Source organism: Rhizophagus irregularis, chromosome 25 (assembly GCF_026210795.1).
Source record: "Rhizophagus irregularis chromosome 25, complete sequence".
Taxonomy (NCBI): domain Eukaryota; kingdom Fungi; phylum Glomeromycota; class Glomeromycetes; order Glomerales; family Glomeraceae; genus Rhizophagus; species Rhizophagus irregularis.
Window position 1 is genome coordinate 3,533,688 of NC_089453.1, and position 22,602 is coordinate 3,556,289.

The 22,602-nt window shown below is 29.8% G+C and overlaps 8 protein-coding genes across 8 annotated transcripts; 2 read left to right on the forward strand and 6 right to left on the reverse strand.

The window, feature by feature from the left end:
* Window positions 1-705: 705 nt before the first annotated feature.
* Window positions 706-1,311, forward strand: OCT59_017148 (uncharacterized protein; the record flags this gene model as incomplete). The annotated part of the gene is made up of 1 exon (XM_025330760.2): window positions 706-1,311. The coding sequence occupies one exon, from the start codon at window positions 706-708 to the stop codon at window positions 1,309-1,311; it is 606 nt and encodes a 201-aa protein (XP_025169410.2).
* Window positions 1,312-1,444: 133 nt separating this feature from the next.
* OCT59_017149 (uncharacterized protein) lies at window positions 1,445-2,302 on the reverse strand (the record flags this gene model as incomplete). The annotated part of the gene is made up of 1 exon (XM_066146172.1): window positions 1,445-2,302. One exon carries the CDS (start codon window positions 2,300-2,302, stop codon window positions 1,445-1,447), a length of 858 nt encoding a protein of 285 aa, XP_066003893.1.
* A 331-nt stretch (window positions 2,303-2,633) lies between these two features.
* Window positions 2,634-3,020, reverse strand: OCT59_017150 (uncharacterized protein; the record flags this gene model as incomplete). Its single annotated transcript, XM_066146173.1, has 1 exon — window positions 2,634-3,020. The coding sequence occupies one exon, from the start codon at window positions 3,018-3,020 to the stop codon at window positions 2,634-2,636; it is 387 nt and encodes a 128-aa protein (XP_066003894.1).
* Window positions 3,021-4,479: 1,459 nt separating this feature from the next.
* Window positions 4,480-4,926, reverse strand: OCT59_017151 (uncharacterized protein; the record flags this gene model as incomplete). Its single annotated transcript, XM_066146174.1, has 1 exon — window positions 4,480-4,926. The coding sequence occupies one exon, from the start codon at window positions 4,924-4,926 to the stop codon at window positions 4,480-4,482; it is 447 nt and encodes a 148-aa protein (XP_066003895.1).
* A 6,139-nt stretch (window positions 4,927-11,065) lies between these two features.
* OCT59_017152 (uncharacterized protein) lies at window positions 11,066-11,419 on the forward strand (the record flags this gene model as incomplete). The annotated part of the gene is made up of 1 exon (XM_025327804.2): window positions 11,066-11,419. One exon carries the CDS (start codon window positions 11,066-11,068, stop codon window positions 11,417-11,419), a length of 354 nt encoding a protein of 117 aa, XP_025169407.2.
* Window positions 11,420-13,068: 1,649 nt separating this feature from the next.
* Window positions 13,069-13,275, reverse strand: OCT59_017153 (uncharacterized protein; the record flags this gene model as incomplete). Its single annotated transcript, XM_066146175.1, has 1 exon — window positions 13,069-13,275. One exon carries the CDS (start codon window positions 13,273-13,275, stop codon window positions 13,069-13,071), a length of 207 nt encoding a protein of 68 aa, XP_066003896.1.
* Window positions 13,276-19,386: 6,111 nt separating this feature from the next.
* Window positions 19,387-20,367, reverse strand: OCT59_017154 (uncharacterized protein; the record flags this gene model as incomplete). The annotated part of the gene is made up of 2 exons (XM_066146177.1): window positions 19,387-19,557; window positions 19,624-20,367. 2 exons carry the CDS (start codon window positions 20,365-20,367, stop codon window positions 19,387-19,389), a joined length of 915 nt encoding a protein of 304 aa, XP_066003897.1.
* Window positions 20,368-20,645: 278 nt separating this feature from the next.
* OCT59_017155 (uncharacterized protein) lies at window positions 20,646-22,322 on the reverse strand (the record flags this gene model as incomplete). The annotated part of the gene is made up of 5 exons (XM_066146178.1): window positions 20,646-20,861; window positions 20,945-20,977; window positions 21,408-21,898; window positions 21,956-22,194; window positions 22,249-22,322. The coding sequence occupies 5 exons, from the start codon at window positions 22,320-22,322 to the stop codon at window positions 20,646-20,648; spliced, it is 1,053 nt and encodes a 350-aa protein (XP_066003898.1).
* Between the last annotated feature and the right edge of the window lie 280 nt (window positions 22,323-22,602).

A 22,602-nucleotide genomic window follows, 5' to 3' on the forward strand; every position in this document is an offset into this window, starting at 1 on the left:
TCAGGAGTCTTGGTCTTATCAGATTCATTGGTCTTATCAGACATCTTGCTTTCCTAAATCAAGGCCCATGGTGAGAAAAAACTCGCTCCCATTCATAACTGGTCCCAGAGGGACCCTCTCTGGCATATACATACCTTATTTTGCGTTATTTTACCACATACCTCTATATGCTTTATATCTTGCTGGGAAAAAGAGCGCTAAGCCGAAGTTAAGGAGATAAGAATAGTGATTAGCATTGTCATATGATGCCAAGAGTTCTATGAAGGCACATGCAAATAGAATTCTCATACCTTTTCACATGTAGATCTACTAGAAAGACATAGTTGGTTTTACGCCTGGCGATCTCGAAATTCCAAAGTCCCCAGCCTTTCATAACATATGCTTTTATTGGCACTATTTACTTATAGAGCTGGTCCTGTGCTCCAACTAGACCTCCTTTCAAGCGAAGCGCCTGTGAAGCAGGTCATTTTTCTCATGTTTGTTCAAGAAAAAAATAAAGAATAAAGGTTAATATGTTTTTTCGAATATATATGTGAAAATTAATATGTCGCGCAAACCCTGCCTGGTGATCGGCCTTTTTCTATCACACAATCTGTGGCTCAGCAAATTCTTCCGAGCTGATGATCACTATCCCAGGTTGACGATCAGTATTTCAGACTTGGTAAAATTTTCCACATTAAATATATTACTTTACTATTAGCAATCATGGTGAATAACAATACTAATAAATCTCCTATGAAAGAATCTCTTGATCAATTATATGAAGTATTTTTATATAAGAAGAAGGATATAATAGCTATTCAGAAAAAGCTTGGTATTAATATCAATGCAAATCAAGAGGCAATGCGTCAAAGCAAGGAAGAGATAACACTTGCCGATTCATATGAGTTGTTGTTAGACTTGGTGGGAGATATGTTACCAATACAGGAGGAACTCAACATCGAAGGCAATCCCATTCTAGAGGTGGAACTTAAGAGTTATAAAGCTTCTACGGATATTTCATATAGAGAAATATATAATTTGCTTTTATACCTGGAAGAGGATATAATAACAATTCAGGATGAACTCGGTATTATTGGTTATTCTAATCAAGAAAGGGCAGAAGAAGTCAATGAAAAAGCAAGAGCATATCTCCAAAAGTTTGAGAAATTCCACGGTCCATTAGAAGATGTTCCAATTGTGATTTTACAGAAATATGGTAAAATGGAGGTAAATAAAATTCGGTTTACTGGAGAGGGGCATCCGCTATTTCCAAATCTCTCTAGTCTTTTCTCAACAATTGCACGAAATATTCGTCAAAAATCCATCTAGTGCTGGTCAATGCCCATGTCTAGAACAGGTTAGCTAATCTATATTTTTTGTCGCACAGAAGTACATGCATGTGGCCAGCAAAAACTAATTAATGATCATCGCTCTGGACTATTGATCTAGCCAAACTGGAATATCATTGCAAATTATCTCGCATACTTAAATCTAAGAGGTTCTGAAGGCCCTGAGCTAAAATCTGTCTACTAGAAACGTTGTTCTGTATAAGATGATTTCTAACTGCTCCAATGAGATCGGAAGGTGTTAAAGTTTCCTTAAAATTCTCTATGTAAGTATTTGGATTTAGCTTATTTACGGCTCCTTTGCTAATTTTATAACACCCTCCCAAATTAAGATATTTTAAATTAAGACATGATCTAGCAATTTCTTCGATAGTTATATCAGTGATTTCACAATAGGTAAAATCAAGTTGGTAGAGCCTTGGGCAAGAGCGAACAATATTACAAATTGATATTTCAGAAAATTCTGTATGGTTAGAGATATTTAGATATTCTAGTTTCTGGCATAATTCTGCGATTGCAGTTAGACCTATATCATTTTTTCTCCGTAATTCCCGTAAAGTGGATATATTGAGATACTTCAAATTTGGATATGATTTTGCTATTAGCTTTAGAACTTTACCTATTTGGTCTGTACTTCCTTCGAGATCTAAATAAATTATATTTTGAAAAGTATGCACAATGCTTTTGATTTTTCTATTAGAAAGTCGGTAGTGCAATATTTTAAGATGAGTTAATTTTGAGCTATAGACTGGTTTTCTTCCTCCTCTGGGTACTATTTTTAAAAATCTTTCTAATCGAGTTTGATCCTCTGCTTCCCTTCCCTTTAACTCAATGCGTCTCCATAAAATAGAAGCACCGCATCTGTACCACAATTGGGAAACATATAGAGCGGGATAGAGAGATTTATCTATCGCTAAGAAATGTAAAATCTGTTCTAATAGTTCTGGTAAATAAAAGATGCTTGATTGTGCCATACATATTGCATATTATATATTATATCTTTAAACGAAAAAATAAAATTACGCATATTGATGATCACTACATCAGGAAGTTTTTAGGTGGGTCGGTCCATGTAATTCCACGTGGGTTTGCTCAAAAATACGTGGAATTCCACATATTCCCAATATCCTACATGGATCCACACCGAATTTTGTGGACTTATGCCGAAAATACCACGTGTTTCGTCACAGAGTATTCAGAAAATACTGGAACTATTTAGATTTCCACATATTTCTGCAGTATTTATTGTGGATTTCCATGTGGATTTTAAACGGAAAAAAATTCCTGATGTACTTCGGATAATTGTTATTCTGCATGGGTCCATACTTTGAATAGGATCGCAAAATTATCGTCTAATAATAGTTTTGAATTGCATATATTCAAAGTTGCACCATTTTCTCGAAACCAAAGCCCTCCTAAAATTAAATCAGGTCCCAGCCAATCTGGTCCAATAACTATGAATTCACTGGGTGTGCTTTTATGTTTCTCGTCACCATTAAAGCCGATATGCAGATTAACTTTTCCTATTGTGGAATAGGTTGCATCCAGAGTTTTAATGCTATTATTTTTATCATGATATGCAATTCCTAATTCACCAATATGTTTTTTGCTAATACAACTTACATCAGCGCCTGTATCGAGTACTGCTTGGCTGGGGCTGGTTTCTTTGATTACACAATTACCGAATATCATTTTTATTATGGCATATATAATATCTAAATATAAAAAATAAATTTCTATCACTGCGGACTGGCATTTATTGGTTAGCTATAGCGTGGAATGATAACTGGTCTGGACTAGTTGAATGATATACATTTTTCTTCTGAAACCTTCCTTTGGGCTTGGCGCTCCCAGATCTGATTCGAATCCTTTGATGCTTAATCATTTTTACTATTTCATCAATATCAGAATCAGATAAATAGTCAGACGAAGAGGAGGAAGGATTATTCTTTATTAGGTTTTTCTCTAACCAGCGAGAGGACTATTTTTTGTATTAAGTCGACCACAGTTTCCCTATCTACGCATTCGTCCAGATCTTTTACATCCCTTTCTAACCTTTTTACCCTCCTTTCTAAAGTGTTATGTTGAGAATGATATTTTTCCAACTGTTTCTTTAACACCCTATTTTTGTCAGAAAGCGTAATATATACCTCTGCATTCTACTTATCTGTTTCTAATAACTTGGCTATTTTCTCTGTACGCCTACCTGATAACTTCCTGCTCGCTGGATACGTCAGATGAATGATTTTGATCGGTTACCATTTTTACGATACTTTACATATGCTATATCTTGCCTCGAGCAAAAAAAATAAAATTCCCAATTGGAACCTGCTCATGATCGGTGGAAGAAATATTGTATAGCTGATTCCTGCATATGAATTATAGAGAAATAAATTGGAAGCTAAATACCAAGAATATTATTGAATACTCCGGTCTTCTAACCTTATATGTGATTAGTTTTCACCAGAGAGCTCGAATACCATTGCCTGATTATATGGTTCTCCTCTTAACCGATAATTTACTATAATATAGTTTTTTGCAGGAGAGGCATGGTTGTCGGGACTGTGGCGAAGTGCTTCACTAGCAATGGTCTCAGCTTTTGATAAATTCTTTGCTCCATGAGCTACAACTGCAAATACCGCCCCTATTTTGCGCAAAGAACTAGGAAGTAGTGGTTTGCCTACTTTAGAGAGGAATTCATCCTTTTTTAGAAATGTATTGAACTATAATACACCTGGCTTTCCTGGGTCTTTTAACTGTCCAGAAGAAATTGCTTCCTGAATCCATATAAGCAATTGCCTCGCCCGTTCCTCATTCTTCTCTGGTGATCTGAATATCTAGGGAATGTCTTGTTGTCCCCAATTTTTTCCATACCCAGTTACGCTTCCATTAGATATGCGTAAGTCTTTAATTTCAGCAGGGCGAATACAAAGCATTATCATTACATCGGCTAGGGCTTGTTTATCAGGTATATTGGACACATCATATAAATCCAGTCTTTCCTTAAACGATTCTAATGAGAAGTGGTCTGGATAATCGATTCCTTCATTTTCATGTAACAATCTATTCTCCTTTTGAATTTTATTAGCTGAACGGGTTGTGTCTGGAATCTTTGTGTCAGAGACTATTTTTTCTGAGGCTTCAAGGGCTCTCATCTCTCTTCGAAGTCTAGTAAGGTGTGATGAGCATTAGAGGCGGATTTAGCTAAGGCATTAGCTATAACTTTTATTTCTGCTTCACCAAGATTATCCCAAATGATACGCTGGGCCAAATCTCTAATAGTCTCTTTTGGTGAAATTTGACATGTATTCACTGCGTCCGGTTCTGCTTCTTGGGTGTTATCGGGAGTTTCGGGAGCATTGGGAGCATTAGGTAAGGCTCCTCCTTTTTTCCGACCAGCTGTTTGCTTAGGAATTAATGCAAATACCTGTTCTTTGCTAAAGTTATATTTCTTTTGGAAACGTCGTCGTGCCTGATCCCTCTTAACTTTATCCGTCAAAAGGATATCTAATGCCGGAGCGTGGTTACTAAGCTCTTCGATACTCATCTCGATATTGAGCTCATTTTCTGTTACATATCTAGTAGCGATGCCAGCCATGTTATTATTTGGTAATATGTAAGATATTTGGTTATACCTAGGTTGTTTGGTATATACTATGCGGAGAAAGTTCAATTCAAAAAAATAAATAATTGTTCTGACATCTATAGTCGGTGGGCAAAAAAGAATATTATAATTTATTGCGGGCTCTTTATGAGGTCACAAGCTCCGGCCAGAATATCTTTTATATATATTTGAAAATTGCGGATAAATAGGATATGCGAAAAAATAATAATTTGGGATTTTATATCACCTAATTGTAAAGAACGAAAGTCCCATCCCTACTAATATTTCATAACCCACTCCTATTCGCTCTTTACCAAAGCATACCATTCTCCTGGAGTGTGCTTACCGTTTTTTTCCATTCCTCATCAGTATCAAGCCAGAAGGATGTGATCTCATCTTCCTCGGATTATTTCTTCTCTTATCAATCTTTCCCATACTGTCATGTCTATATATTCTTTGGGATCTTCTTCCACCTCTTCTGCATAACCACACATCCAAGAGTTGGTTTCCATTCTATCTCAGAATGCAATGGAATCAAGACGGTCTTTTTTGGTAATGGTCATGAAGACATCTGGATCTTCTCCAAGTTCGACTACCCTTTTTCTGAGGCGCTCTTCTCGCTGAACTCTGGCCAGAAGTATGGCAGACGATACTTCATTGATAGGCTTAGAAGAATCGGCTGACATCTCTTTAGGAGGCAAATTCACTACTTCATTGATAGGCTCAATAGATTCAGAAAGCTTGCTAGTTTCAGATGTTCCAGATGTTGAGGCGACTGGAGCACGTGTATTTTCTGCCACATAGTCGAAAAGTGCTTAGGTCAAATTGTCCTGTTTATCTGCTTTCTTATTTTTACTGATATTAGGTAAAGACGTATTCTTTTTATCGGCTTGGCGCTCTGGTTGAGACAGGATTATTTTCTGTGGAATAGTTTCTGGCATATTGAATATGGGTATGTCTGTAGTTTCATTTTCAGGCAAGTCGTCTTGAGGTATATCAGAAAATTCTTTCATATCACCTAGGCCAGATTCACGGAGCTTGGCTACGATCTTGGAGTGGTCAAGTATATATTGCCATTTTCTTTTTCTGCCACCTGTTCACGCTTGTTTGCTCTCAATACCAATATCTGAAAATTTCTTCCCGGTAATGTTATTTGAAAATGGCTTTTCACTATTCTCTCCACACCATTTAAGATACTTCTGATATAATAATGTACGACTTGAACTGGCTATTTTAACCTCACACCATGAAGAAATATAGTCAATTATAAATCAGATGGGATTAAGTAATTGGTCTCACATTGTTTTTATTTTCATTTTAGTTACAGGAATTTCTTGTGGTTCAAAGTCTGAGAGATCGCGACTAAGAAGATATCTCATGACTACTCCTGGTGCATCGGGATCGTCAAGAACTTTTCCTAGTTGCTTAAAATATACTGTATTTCCTCTACATCGTGAAGACACATCAAAACAGACTACATGAGAATCCCCTATATCTATTTTGAGCGGAGCATCCTGGTTGCTTGTAACCATAAATCTGGTAAAATCTCTAATTCGCTTTGTTTCAATACCCTTACGCTCTATAGACACCATTCCTTCCGTTATAAGGGATTTAAGATGTCCGTTAAATTTATGCCATTCCCCACTAGACATTCCAGTCTCATTCATAACAATAAGTTTTCGAGCTTGAATAGCACTATTAAATCGCCCAAGAATTTTCTCCAAATCTGATGTAGCATAATGGAGATATTCCCCTAGGACTTTGTCACCAATAAAGTCAGTGATAATATTTTTTCCACACTTCTGTAATGTAGACTTTAAGACTAAGATTGACCAAGGCTTTTTTTCTGACTTCTGCACTAAATATGCCACCAATTCCAAAGATATTCGTGAAGCTCCACATTTTCATTACTGATTATATTCTTCGTATGCCAGAGAATAGGATCTATAATTTTGGGATTAATTTCTACCGCTGGCTTAGCCAAAAATCCTATGAAAAGGTTAAAAAACTTTGTATTGGGAACTGGACTATTCAGCAGATACGGTAGAAAATTAATATTGTGGTAAACGATTAGACCTTTGGTAACCGTCCGATCTATTAAGTTAATTAACTTCACCCCCTCCCCACCTAGCTCAAGCAAGTTAACTTCATACTTGGCAAGATCTAGCTTTAGCGCTATATCAAAATAGAGTCTACCATTCGTATCCTCTATTTTGAGCACCCATAATCTTGATGTTGTTTGAATACAGGCGACTGTTGCCTGTATTGCTTCATAAACTTCATTACGAGAAAATTTTCACCCAGAGGTGCTCATATCAATTAAATCTTTTCATACGAAACGGTCATTTGGATCAGAAATTCTGGATCGGTCTAGTTTTGTAGGACTTGGGAGTTTTTGTTCTCAATCCAAGGCAGTTTCACTAATAGTAAGCTTTTTTGAAGGTTTTTTAGAGCCGGGTTCTCTATTATTATTTACCCAGTAGCAGAAAAAGCTGTAGGATTTTTTATTTCGAATAATATATCCATGATCACTATCATATTCTCGGTCACATATTGGGCAGTGCGATGGAGAGATGCGTGATAGTGGAAATTTGTTGGAAAAATTTTCAGATGGATATGAGAGACTATACCCTTCGATGCTAGCTTCTTGAAGTAATGTCTCTACTAGTTCGAATTCAGCATTGGTGATAACATTATTTGTGCTAGAACATCTCTCCATTTTTGCTTTCAAAACAACCAGGAGAGGACTGTTCTTGATGACTTCTGATTCATCATTGGATGGGCGAATCATGAAGTCAAAGATTGTTCCATCTTTGGGACGAATAGCTTTTTTCACATGAATATGTTCTCCAGTTTTTTCATTGTATTTGGGTGATCCAAGCATCTGCAAAGAGAATGAACATTTGTTTGCTATGTTATCGATAATGCTATTTTCTTGTAGAGCTGTCAGAAGTTTTTTACGAACAAGCTCAGTAAACATCGCGACCTGAGCAGTATTTGGAAGTCTCATGCCAAAGGTTGAAACATGGAGAGATATTTTTTTCTTATCACTACTTTCGGCAATAGTTAAAGTTTCTTTATCCCATTCTGGGAATATTTCTAGGCAAGTATCTCTAAAGGCACAATAAAGTGAATTTTTTGCCTGACCGCCTGAAAGCTTGGGAGTTATAGCATTTAATGTTTCTATTGGCAAATCAAAGTCTATAACAGGACGGAGTGGCTCATCTCCATCAATAAATTCGTGTAAGGAGTGGCCCTCACGCTCTGTTAGTATGGCTTCTATTTCATCCGCATTGTCTGCACCAAGGAAATGCCTTGGTTTAACACTATCATCTCAAATTTTATATAGAAATGTATCTATATCAGAGGCTCTGTATCCTTGATAGTACGGGGCGGAGACGTTGAGGAACTCTGAAAGCTCAAATTGTTTAGTCATGATATTATATCGCAAATATACAGTTCAAGAGAAACTATATACTCCGAAAGAAAAAGTTTAAAATGAAAATTAATTCTGAACTACATAGATTGATACATAAATCAACAATCCATAGTTATTAAAAATGGTATTTTATCAATGTACTTATATCTACAGGAGTGGTAAGATTTGCAATCGAGGATGCTACCATCTGGAAGGATGTTTTATTCATTGCAATTCTCCTTCTCAGGTATTTTGCAAAGAATGTGGAAAATTATCTTATTCCGGATATGGATATTGTGATGATTAGGGTTGCAGACATATCTTTTCTTGAGGGTAACTACCTTACAGCATACGTCACGGCAATACGTCACATATGCCGTTTGCCACAACTCTTGACGTATGATATATATATTGACGTATGACAAATATCTGACGTATGACATATCATATGATGTACAGTACTTGTATCACGTCACGAAATTAAATTAACACAAGTAAATGTAATATGTTTCACGACTTTTTTTTTATTCTCTTTACTTATGAACTATGAATTGTGGACAAAGCAGTTCAGGAAAGGGTAAAAGACCAGTTATTAATGAAAATGAAGAACTTATAGTTTCTTCAGATGAAGAAAACACAATACCAAACAATAACAAAAAAATAAAATTGTCAAAGACTCCAAAAAATACAAAACCCTTCTCAGAAATCTGGGAATATTATGAAAAAGGTGCACAAAAGAATAATGGACATTATGAAGCTATTTGTTTCTATTGTAAAACAAAATGGTCAAGGGGAAAGCCACAAAAAATGGAAGTGCACCTGGCAAATGAATGTATACAATGTCCTGAAGAGATATCAATATATTGGCGTGAAAATATAGCTAACCGACAAACAACCTATTCTCGTAATAACCAAAAATTACTTTCTTCACAACCACCTTATTCAACTCAAACACAAATAACCGATCATTATAAGTCTGATCAGTCTTTACCCAAATTTGTTGTTGACCGACTTGATAAAAAGATTTTAAAGGCTTGGGTCATGGCTGGTATTCCATTTAATGTAATAGAAAACCCATTTGTTTTAGATCTCTTTAAAGATCTAAATCCTGGTTATTCCCCACCATCACGAACTACTCTCTCTGACCGTCTTATTACAGAAGAATATACACGAGTGAATCTGGCGATTGAACGTGATTTGGAACAATCTGATAATCTTACTTTAGGTAAATATAAATTAATTTTTTATTACATGTGCAACTTGTTGATTTAAAATTTTTAAATGTTAATCTCTCCCAAAATTTTACACTGATATTTTTTTTAAATTCTATCTCTGATAGCGTTAGATGGTTGGACTACTCCTAAAATGAAATCAATTTATAATTACATAGTCACAACCGATACTCGAATGGAATATTTGATTGGTTTATATGATTATTCGTCAGATTCACATACAAGTGAATTTTTAACGGAAGAAATTTCTAGTATTATTGAAAAACTTGGCAGTGATAAGTTTGCCGCAATTGTTACTGATAATGCTTCCAATTGCCGAGTTGCAAGACAAAATATTCACCAAACGTATCCACATATATGGAATATACGTTGTGCAGCTCATGCAATCAATTTGATTGCATCTGACTTGGTCAAACTTGAACCTATTAAAAAATTTATTAATGAATGTGGTAAAATTAATCGATATTTTAGTACATCACACGCTAGTAATGCTCTTTTAAGACAAGGTTTTACCACTATGAAAATCAAAGGAGGCGGATTACAAACTTGGGTGAAAACACGTTGGGGGTCTTTATTTATGACAATGGATGCTTTATTAAGAGCTCGGCCAGTGTTTGATTGGGTAGGTAAAATGTTTATTAATAATAAAATTAAAAATATTAAAAAATATTTTACTAAATTTTCAATTTTACAATTTTTCAGATTCTTAGAGAGCATGCTAATTCTATTACAAACAATGAGGTTGCTGCTTTAATGGAGGACGAATCTTTTTTTTCCATATGTCGATCAGTTCGTTCTATATGGAAGCCAATAAAAGAATGTATAAATCTTTTAGAGGCAAACGAAGCTACTTTATCTGATTGCTTCATCCATCTTATTAAATTGGCTAATGCAATACATCGATTACCAATTACCAATGTCTTCAAATCTTTTTCTATTAATATTTTTAATTATCGATTTGAAGAATTTTTACATCCCCTTTATATTTTGGCTTATTATCTTCATCCATATTATCGAGGTTATATAAATGTTATGATTTGTATAATCTCAAATTATAAAATTAATAAAGTTTTTTGTTTAATTAACAGGTAAAGGTTTAAAAGATGAAGCTTTTCATAAAGCCGCCTTAGCTGCAATTGAAATGTGGCAAAGTCTTGGTCATACTCGCAAGGAAAGTGAAGAATTAATTGCTCAACTTCGTAGGTTTGAATTAAAGCTTGCTCCTTTTGATCTTCCTTATATTTCTGGACTTGAATCTCCAAACGTATGGTGGAAATTAATTAAAATACAGCCACGACATTTGCCTGAACTTGCCTGTCAAATTTTTTCTATTAACCCAACTCAAGCAAATTGTGAAAGAAATTTCTCAACTCTTAATTGGATTTTGGGTGATAGACGAACTAACTTGACTTTAAAAAAACTTGAAGCTATAGCAAAAATTCGGTCTTACTATATGAATAATATCCAAAAGGAATTAAGTTATATGAGTAAGGATCTTACTGAAAGTGAATTAAGAGAAAGTACTAATATTGCTTCAGTTAATAGCATTATTAGTTTAGAGGAGGATGATGATACTGTAAATATTGATGGAGATAATAATTTAAATCATACTTCACCATCGGAAAATTTTTCAAATACTGAATTGGCTATTAGTAATATCGTTGATTTGACAGCTGTTGATGATACTAATGGAGAGATGAGTTCTGATATTACTCCAGTACAAGAACAACCTTTAGATCCAGCTGATTTGGATTATGATCCTAATGATGTATTAAATGGATTTATAGGATGTGAAAGAGATACTGAAAGGAATCTTACAGATTCTGGAAAATCGTAAATCTTAACTTTAGGTTTTTTTTATATTTTTTTACCACTTATAATAATTTTATAATATGAATAACATTTTGTAACGATTTTAATATTTTATAATATAATAACATTTTATTAGTATAAATAGTATATTGGATATTTGGATATAAATAAATAATTTTTTTTCGTTTTTCTGAAAAAAATTTTTAAAGATCTGCATATTTTGAACTAAATTTATTTATATGATATACGGCATACGGTACATAATAAAGCATAAACATATAATACAGCATACGACATAAGATACGTCACATGTGACTACTATCTTACTACCACATACATATATACGGCAAAAACATCTAAAAGGTAGTACACCCCTTACGACATGACGTATTGACGTATTAGGTAGTTACCTAAAGATATGTCTGCAACCCTAATCAGGCTAATAAAAAAAAACTAAGCTCTTCAGATAAATATAAAAAATGCGAACGCAGATATCACATGACAATGTGACGCTAAATGTCACTGTGTAACTGAGGGTAGTGTGGTTACTGTGGTAAGATTTTCTGTCTAAATGTTACACCATCAGTGATTTTTAATATATAGATTCATAGTTAAAGATTTATTGCTTATTATCAAATTTAAAGTAAATGATATATACCATATATCACGGGCCATAATACCCCTCTTGAAAAATTTCATAGAATTGTATAGTACTTAGGAGGATATTTTACAATTATCTCGTAATCCAGTGATCAGATTTGAGCCATCTTTTTTTTTGTTTAATAGCTCTCATTGAGTTCTTCAAAATAAAAAAAAGATCGTTCAAATTGGATTGGTAAATCGTGAAATATTCACAAAAAAGGAATTTTTAAGTTTTATTTAATACCCAAGGGTACAGGGTCAAACCACCAATTTTTGCAAGATACCCAGGGTACTGTGACCCGCTATATATGGTACTTACATCTAAAAACACATCCATAGGTTTTTCCAGTCAAATATGTTATAGATCATCACAACTTCTTCTGGAGATGTTTCTGGATATTTTATAGAAACAGTTGTATATATAACTTTAGGAACTCACAGTTAAAAAGTAAAGAAAGCTAATGTTTCTTTACTTTCTAATTCATTTTCACTATCACTGCTATTTTCACTCTATTTTTGTTAGTTTTTAAAATTTTTTTTTTAATAAAATGATATAGTAATTCAAAAACATTATTTATTTATCATTTTAATTAATTGACGATCCGCGAGTCAACTAGCGAAATTACATATAAAATTTGACGCAAATCATATACTAATTTGTCGTAGTACACTAATTTTGGCAGTTTCTGACGTAATAAAATTATAAACATATTTTACTAAAAATAGTAACCAACAATAAAGTAAACGTCATACTTTTATTTTTTCAAGCCACCAAGCATAAAAATTTTTTTTGGCGAACTTTACCTTAGAAGCACGTGGCATTTACCATATATTATTAGGTAAAATAAGAATTCGAAAGATGAAATTTTTTTAAATTTCACCAAACTTTTGTACATTTTTACTTTATTTTATAAATAAACTAAGTTATAACAACTTTTATTCTGATAAATTCAAGATGTTTTTAAACTTATTAGCCAAATCACGCTCTGTAGCTCTTTTTTTAAAAACACGGACATATGTATTTATTCAATTTTATATGGTATTGACTTTTGGGATATCCTCTTCTTCAAGTTCACCAGCTTTAACGTGTTTTAATAGCTCATCACGCATACTTCGAGCATTCATTCTATCTTTTGACCTATGATTTCCATTCAGAAAAAAAAGCTCTAATAGGGCTTTTACCTCTTTTTTTATTCTTTTTCCACCTCTTCCGCCCAATTTCTGATTACCTTTTAACATTTACCCTTTTGCTAATGGAAACTTTTGATCTATTATTTAAATGGAAGGAATAATGTAAAGTATATAAGTATATCTTCATTATGTAATTTTTGTTCATAGTTGACTTATTAATATCTATTTCCTCTTCGCTATTAAAAGAATTTGAATCATTAGGTTGTTCATTTGGAAGAATTTCATCTAAAATTTTCAAACGCGCATAAAGTTACCCTATAAAAAATATGTATACGGTTTTTATACTGTATATACGTATTTTTAATACAGTTTGCATTTTTACATACGCCATATCAGTATAATGTATACTGTTCACAAAATGTGTTTAGTAAAAAATACAATAAAGTATACGGTAAACATACTGTGTGATACGGTATATTAAATTCATACGTCTATAACGTATATCATTTCTACTGTATATCAGTATTTTGTATACGGTTTACAAAAATATTGTAAATAAAGGATACGGTATACGTATTATTCTACAGTATATTAAAATTCATACGTTTATAATGTATTTTCTACAGATATACACAGGTCAAATAAATAAAAATCAGATTTTTGCCCTTTTTAATATGGCTGTCTGATTTTTTGGCAATTTTAATATAATATTTCCGATTTTAATAAATATTTCTGATTTTAATATAATATTTCTGATTTTTAACATGAAATTGCCGATTTTTGGTTATTTGTAATAGGATTTTTCGATTTTAATATATAACATGTGATTATGTATTACTGTTTAATATTTATTTATTAACTTAGATTTTTTTTTTATTTCAGTTATAATTATTTTTTTGCCTTAAAAACTTTACTAAAATACTTTTTAAATACTTTATAAAATAGAATTAAAATATTTTTTTTCTTAAATATAAATACATTTAAATTAAATAACTCATAATTTAAAATATAAACAAATATTATATTTTTTTTACATATATTTCAAAGTATGGTTTGAGCATTTTGGCTGAAGTAAATCTTATTCTTTTAATTAAAAGTAGTTTAGTAAGTTTAAAACTGTTAAGATCATAAAAGTACAGTTAATATTTTTGGAATTATTTACATTTTTTATATTATACAGTAGTATTAAGTTACAAATTTTTTTACCTTCAGAGCATATTTTGAGATCTTTAGCCAAAGTAAATCAACTTCTTATATTAATTGTAAGTTGTTCGGCAGGTTAAAATCTACTTAGATATTAATTTTCATGAAAGTACAGTTAATACTTGATGAGTTATTTACAATTTTCACAACAGTACTCATTCACGAATTTTATTTTTTTTCATTTTGTCACTTCAAAGCGTATTTTGAGCACTTTATCCAAAGTAAACCAACTTCTTATATTAATTGAAAGTTGTTTAGCATGTCAAAATCTACATGAATATTAATTTTCACGAAGGTACAGTTAATACTTGATGAGTTATTCACGATTTTCACAATAGTACTCATTTACAAATTTTATTTTTTTCCGTTTTGTCACTTCAGAGCGTATTTTGAGCACTTTAGTCAAAGTAAATCGACTTCTTTTATTAATTGAAAGTTGTTTAGCATGTCAAAATCTACTTGAATATTAATTTTCACGAAGGTACAGTTAATACTTGATGAGTTATTCACGATTTTCACAATAGTACTCATTTACGAATTTTATTTTTTTCTGTTTTGTCACTTCAGAGCGTATTTTGAGCACTTTAGTCAAAGTAAATCGACTTCTTTTATTAATAGAAAGTTGTTTAGCATGTCAATATCTACTTGGATATTAATTTTTACGAAGGTACAGTTAATATTTGATGAGTTATTTACGATTTTCACAACAGTACTCATTTACGAATTTTATTTTTTTCCTTTTGTCACTTCAGAGCGTATTTTGAGCACTTTAGTCAAAGTAAATCGACTTCTTTTATTAATTGAAAGTTGTTCAGCAGGTCAAAATCTACTTGGATATTAATTTTTACGAAGGTACAGTTAATACTTGATGAGTTATTCACGATTTCACAACGGTACTCATTTACAAATTTTATTTTTTCCATTTTGTTACTTCAGAGCGTATTTTAAGCACTTTAGCCAAAGTAAATCGACTTCTTTTATTAATTAAAAATTGTTCAGCAGCTTAGAATCTACTTGAATATTTATTTTAATGAAAGCACAGTTAATATTTGTGGAGTTATTAATTTTTTATAATTGTGCGTATTACATTAAATTACAAGTAAATTTATATTCTTAATGTATTTTGTTTAAAATTTAATTATTTAAGATTAGTTTTTTATTTAATATTGCTTAATAAAATATTTTTTAAATTTTAATTCAATATTACAATATAATTTTTTATAAAAATATATATTTCATAATGTATATACAATTTTTTTGTATAGTGAAAAAACTGAAAAATGTGGTTAAGAATTGGTAATACGGCTGTAAAAAGTCACAAATCGGACAAATATAGCTAAAATCAGCCAATTTTTATTTATTTGACGTGTGATAGAGTAAGTTTTTCTACACTTTAAAGCATCAAACAATACTAGTATCTGCTAATATGTACTATCCAAAAACTCACTGATGTAAAATCACAATTATTAAAAAATTCACAAGAATTTTTGTTAATACTGTTTAATTTTTAAATTCAAAGTCCGATTGATAATACTAAATTCAAAACTCAATTATAAATCATTTTTATAAATTATAATTTAAAAATTAAGCAGTATTAAGGAAAATTCTCATGAATTTTTCTTAATACTACTTAATTCTAATTTAACTAATTTAGTATTAAGGTTTTAATTTAAAAATTAAGCAGTATCAAGGAAAATTCTTGCGAATTTTTCTTAATACTGCTTAATTCTAATTTAACTAATTTAGTATTAAGGTTTTAATTTAAAAATTAAGCAGTATCAAGGAAAATTCTTGTGAATTTTTCTTAATACTGTTTAATTCTAATTTAACTAATTTAGTATTAAGGCTTTAATTTAAAAATTAAGCAGTATCAACGAAAATTCTTGCGAATTTTTCTTAATACTGCTTAATTCTAATTTAACTAATTTAGTATTAAGGTTTTAATTTAAAAATTAAGCAGTATCAAGGAAAATTCTTGTGAATTTTTCTTAATACTGCTTAATTCTAATTTAACTAATTTAGTATTAAGGCTTTAATTTAAAAATTAAGCAGTATCAAGGAAAATTCTTGCGAATTTTTCTTAATACTGCTTATATCTGCCAATTTGTGAAATTAGCCAAACATAAAGATTTGCACATTTTAACAAGAATTATGTTTCACAAGCTTAAATTGTATATGTTACATAATCAGATGATCTAAATCTATCAAAAAATAAAAAAAAAATTTTTTAACTTTTATTCAAAAATAACAATGGCAACTACTTTCTTTTTCAATCACTTTTCAATCACTTTTCAATCAGATTTTTGTTAGGTAACTTAGAAAAGTTTATAGGCATATATAGCAGGTTTTTTTTAATCAGTAAGTAAGAAAACAAATATTAATAATTTTTATTAATAAGAAAAATCTTTTTTCATTTATTTTTAACCTTATTTCCTTCTTTTTTTTAGTAAAAATATATATAAAATAAAAATGTGAGTTATGATTTAGAGTTTTTGAGATGTTTTTTTTTGTTTTTTACTATACTAATTTTATTCTACTTGTTAATTACTTTTTAAAATTGATTTTATTAATTTATTCAATTTAAAACAGAAATGGCAAATAAAAACTTGTTAAGTAAAGTAAAAAGAACCCAATAATACCTGTAAAGATCATCTTTTGGTAAGAATTATAATTTTAAAAATTTTTGTGTCAGAGTTTTATTCAATTAACAAAATCGTTAATATCTCGGCGTACATGTATGCTAAACACATATATTTATATTCATATGAAAGCCCATAATCTACTCTACCTGAACAAAAAAAGATTATTCAAATTGAATTACTAGATGTAAAGATATTAACGATTAATGTCAAAGGTTAAAAATAAATATATTGAACGTAATTATTTAGCAACTTGTGATCCAATTCATGTGATATTTGGTTTATGGATAGCTCTTGATTACCTCTTTCTAATGAATATAAATTCATTCGTCTAGCACACATACACGTTAAGTTATTCAATATTTTGTCATGACAATTATATTTAAATTTTTTAATTTTAATGATATTATTAAAAAAATCAAAAAATAATATAATCAAATCAATTTTATTTATATCAGCGGTGTGAATCTATCATTTTCATGTAAATTGTATTAGCATTTTCTTAATAAAGTTAGTTTTTTGAATATAAAAACTTAATTCCATAAATCAGCCCATATGTTAATTCTAATTTAACTAATTTAGTAGTATTAAGGCTTTAATTTAAAAATTAAGCAGTATCAAGGAAAATTCTTGCGAATTTTTCTTAATACTGCTTAATTCTAATTTAACTAATTTAATATTAAAGCTTTAATTTAAAAATTAAGCAGTATCAAAGAAAATTCTTACAAATTTTTCTTAATTCTAATTTAGCTAATTTAATATTAAGGCTTTAATTTAAAAATTAAGCTGTATTAAGAAAAATTTTTACAAATTTTCTTATTAAAAAAAGAACTTTTAAATTACTAATTAAACTTTAAAAACAATCTGTATGATTTAAATTTTAAAAAAAATACTTCTGCTTTTTAATTTTCGCATTTCTATATTTAACCAATTAAAATTCAGCTGATCGCCGATCACATGCATTAATAACACGTTATTGTTTATTTTTTGTTTATTTTTTCAAAAATATTCTTTTCTCTTCTTTTTTTTAGAAAAAAAAAGACAATAAAAATGAATACCAAAATTATTTTAACATATAATAATAAAAATTAAATAAAAAACTTATTTTGATAATATATAATATATATATTTATACCAAACTACTAATTATACAAAAAGTGATATGCACGTATATCAATTAACAATTACTTTCACTAATATCTCTCTGGAATTGTAATGGTGAATTTTAACAATATTAATTAAACAACTATATGTACACCGTTTTATGTTTTTATTTTTATATTAATATTATATGTTAACATATATTAATTATATTTTTTTTTTTACTTTTATGTATTTTATTTAATTTTTTTAATATATTACTAACATTACTACTATCGTTTTATTACTTTTTTATATCTAACTAATATATTAATAATATTACTAACTTTTTATTATTTCTTTTTTATATTTAAAATAATGATAATGTTACTAATTAAATTTCTTTTTTTTTTGTTTATATTTTGCTAATATTATTTTTTTTACAAATAGTATATTATTTTATACTAGTTTTTTTATTTATATTATTTATAAAAAAATATTTGTATATTTAATATTATTTAATAAAAATTTTATTGATTATAAATGCATTTTAAATTCTGTTTGCAAATATAAAATATACGATTTAATTGAATAATATATACTATTTATCAGTACAAAATATGCAGTTTAAATTGGAAAAAAGTACTGTTTATCAGTATAAATATACGGTTTATCCTGAAAAGTATACTGTTCGCAATATAAAATATAAAACAATATACTGTTTATTGGTATAAAATATACGGTTTTTCTACTATTTACAATGGAAAAATATACTGTATGCAAACCGTATATATGATACGGTGTGCAGAATACCGAATATATACAGTATGTGAAAATACTGTAATTATACGGTAATAATACTATAAATATACTGTTCGCAAAATACGAAAATATAGTATACTAACCGTATATATATTTTTTATAGGGTTATCTTATAGTAACTAATACATAAAGGTTTGAGTTATATATTATCAGCATTCTTATCATTTTCTATTAGATCTAGATTATTTGAAAAATAACCATCAATAATTTTATTAATTTAGATATACATACGCCAACGTAATAAAATACCTGATTCTAATGCAATTAACATAGTCCATTGGGTTTCTGGAGTAGTATATTGAAATATTGATGGTTGAGGTTGGTGAAGAGGCGTATTCTAAAGTTTAGCTACGTGTGATGGTGAAAAATTGTTTCATGCTTCAAATAAGGTAATAGGCGAGCACATATATATCCATCATATTGATACTGTCAAGGCTATTTCCAATAAAATAGTTTTGAAATCCCTTTGATTGTTTTAATCTTTGACTTTTTTTTGATTGTTTTCATGACTCTCAGAATCATTATTACGATTGGGTTCAAGGTTAGCTAATGAAGTTCCAGATAATCCTTTTGCTGCTTGAGCAATATCATCACCACTTGATAAATCACATCCAATTCGTAAATATCGTTTGATTGCATGCATTATCTAGGAATGATGGTATAGTATAATCAGATATTATAGTCAATTGATTTCAATTGGATTAGAACTTACTGATGCATGATGTGAATCTACTATTGTTTTCGCTTTCCCAGGTTCAAGAAACAACCAACTCCGAATTTCAATATCATACCAAGTATACCAATAACTTACAATTGCCATGAGCTTAGAATTGTGACAATGTGGACTATTGTCTGATATTACTTTGATCCATTTAGGCTTTTTACTTATTGTTTCAAATACTGCTTCAAATACCAATGCTGTGAACCAAGCATCCTGGTTGGTATCCAAAGACCAATGATCATAAGCTCCAATATCTAATTTATTTGAATTTGTTTCTCTCATAAAAATTAAAATAGTATGCAAGATCCATCCACGCTTTCCAAAAAAATCTTGCTTTGTTTCATGTGCTGATTGTGATAATATTCGCATTTTATAATCAGCAATAATAACTGCACCACTTGAATCCAACTCAGCTAATGTGGCATTAAACTGGGCATTTAGAAATACTTTGCATGCTTGGTGTGAAAGATAGTACAACAGGTGCTCTTTAGCTTCAGCAAGTTGTGATTGATAATTTTCAAAAGTATTTTTAGTCATGAAATCAAAAAATTCAAAAAGTTGATTACATTTCAAACATTGTGTTTTATGTTTATTGTTGCACTCTCCAAACGCATATGGTAAACAATGAGAAATACAAGGATTGTGAATAACTTGACCATCTGGATTAACTGCTAGTTCTTTTTCAAAACCTCGCTTTAATTGTCTTTTTAGCTTGTCAAGTTGGTTAAGAATCATATGTTAAAATATCTCTAGTAAGTAATTTATATGTTATTGTGAAAGGTAAATATGATTTAGTTTCAACTAACCATAATTGTTTTATCTTTGAAATTATCCCGTATTATGTTGGCCAAATTCTCAAATACCTCAAATCAATAATCATTGCAAATTTGACATAAATCTCCAAGATCATTACAGTATTTCAAATTAGTAGAATTTTTTAGACGTGCCATAAAAGTTAATCTTTTCATACCATTTGGATAAGTTTCGGTAAACTTATTTCATAGTTCACTTTTTTAATCTCGAAGATATAGAACTGGCAACCCTGTTTTTACATCTATATAGTAAGAACTCATAGTAACATTTTCACGATCTTGAAAAAAAATAGTAAATTGTTCTTCTTGTGCATTACTTAAACATTGAACTTTTCTTTTTATTTTATTTATGGGTGGAGCACCTAGACCATATAATTTTGCATATTTTCGTGCATCAGTTATAGTACTAGAAGTCACCTGATACGCAAAAAAAAAAAATATTAAAAATCAAAAAATCAATATATCTAGAATCATATAATGATTTAGCTACTATTACTTACTCCTAATTCCTGTATTAAATCTTTATATTTAAACTTTAGTGCAATAATAGATAAAATATGAATTTTGCCATCCTATCCTTTTTTATTTGAATTTATTGCATCACGAAAATTTTTCTAAAGTAAATCTTCTTTTTTATTATCAATATTAAGCAATTTAGAATTATACAAATTTTCTAATATTTGTCTATCTGCTTTATTATTATAGGCTCTACTCCAAAATTCAATTTGAGATTCTTCATATGAAAAAGGCTGGGGTTATATTTGAACATCTGTATGCTTTAAACATAGCACGCCATGCTCTTAGCTTTTTGTCTTGTAGTTTGTAATCCTCTGGATATATTTTAGCTAATATAGATGGAAATTGAACAATAGAACTTTCTTGTTTATACCAATCATAGAATAATTGTGACCAGTTAATCATTGTATTTGGAAGTTTACATAATTTTATATGTCAGTTAAATACTTTTGTAAGTTTTTCATAATTATTCCATTCATCAGGCTTACATATAGCCACTTCAAATTGTAATAAATTCTGAGTAGTTTCGTGGGTAATTCTGAAGAGATATGATTCAGAAAATTTTTTATGTATACCAACTTTTTTCCAGACATCATTTGGCATTGATTCAGTAAATTGCTCAATTTTATTAGCATTATGATATATTTCTAAAATACACTGATTATCTTCCAATTTCAATAAAAATAAGTGCTGTGAATTCTGATATCGTGTAATAAAGGAAGAAGTAAAATCCTCCCCAGCTCCATAATACCCATCTTTGGATGAATAGCCAAGACCTGAAATTACAACTGATAATTTTTCAATCTGAAGAAATATTAGAAAAAATTCTATTTTATCAAGTAATTGCTGAATAATTTTTTCATCCTCAAAACCAATAACCGCCATACCAGAATACTCAGTTTTAGTTCCAAAAACTTCCTTATAACATGAGTTTATGGCTGTTGAAGGGTAAGGTTCTATTTTTGAACTTATGTTTTCACAAATACATTAAAAACCAGGTTTATATTCATTTTCATTATTTTGAAGGACTGTAATTATGAAGTCCTTGCCATTAAGGAAACAACTAACACGCATGTATAAGCGAAATGGTACGGTAAAAACTATGTTTTTGTCTTTTGAATTTAATGAAATGGTTTTCCACCAATCTTGTGCAAAAATACCATAATGTAATATTGGGGAAATAAGCCCAATTCCTAAAAGTTTTGAAGTAAAATGACATTTTTTAGACATTTGGCTAATGAAATTCACGAACAACTTTACATTCAGAAATACGGTTTTTAATTATCACCTGACTCGCAGATCAGCAATTAAGTCTTCTTTATTATAATCATCTATATTCAAAAGTTCAATAATCGAAGACATTATAACTAATTAAAGATTGAAATATAAGTGTATTCTGAAGAAGACGTGTTACAAAATTTTAAAAAAATTGCATTATATATGTCATGAGTTCTATAAATTCAACTTAAAGGGTTAAATTATGATCTAAAAAGACAAAAAAGAAATAAAAATTAGGTTTATTAACAGTTAAATGTGAAAAAACCCTAATTATAGTGTTAAATAAAATATTCTTAATTGAAAAAAATAATATCATTAAAGTGTCCAATTGCTATTTGAGATTTTGTAATTTCCATCAGTGAAA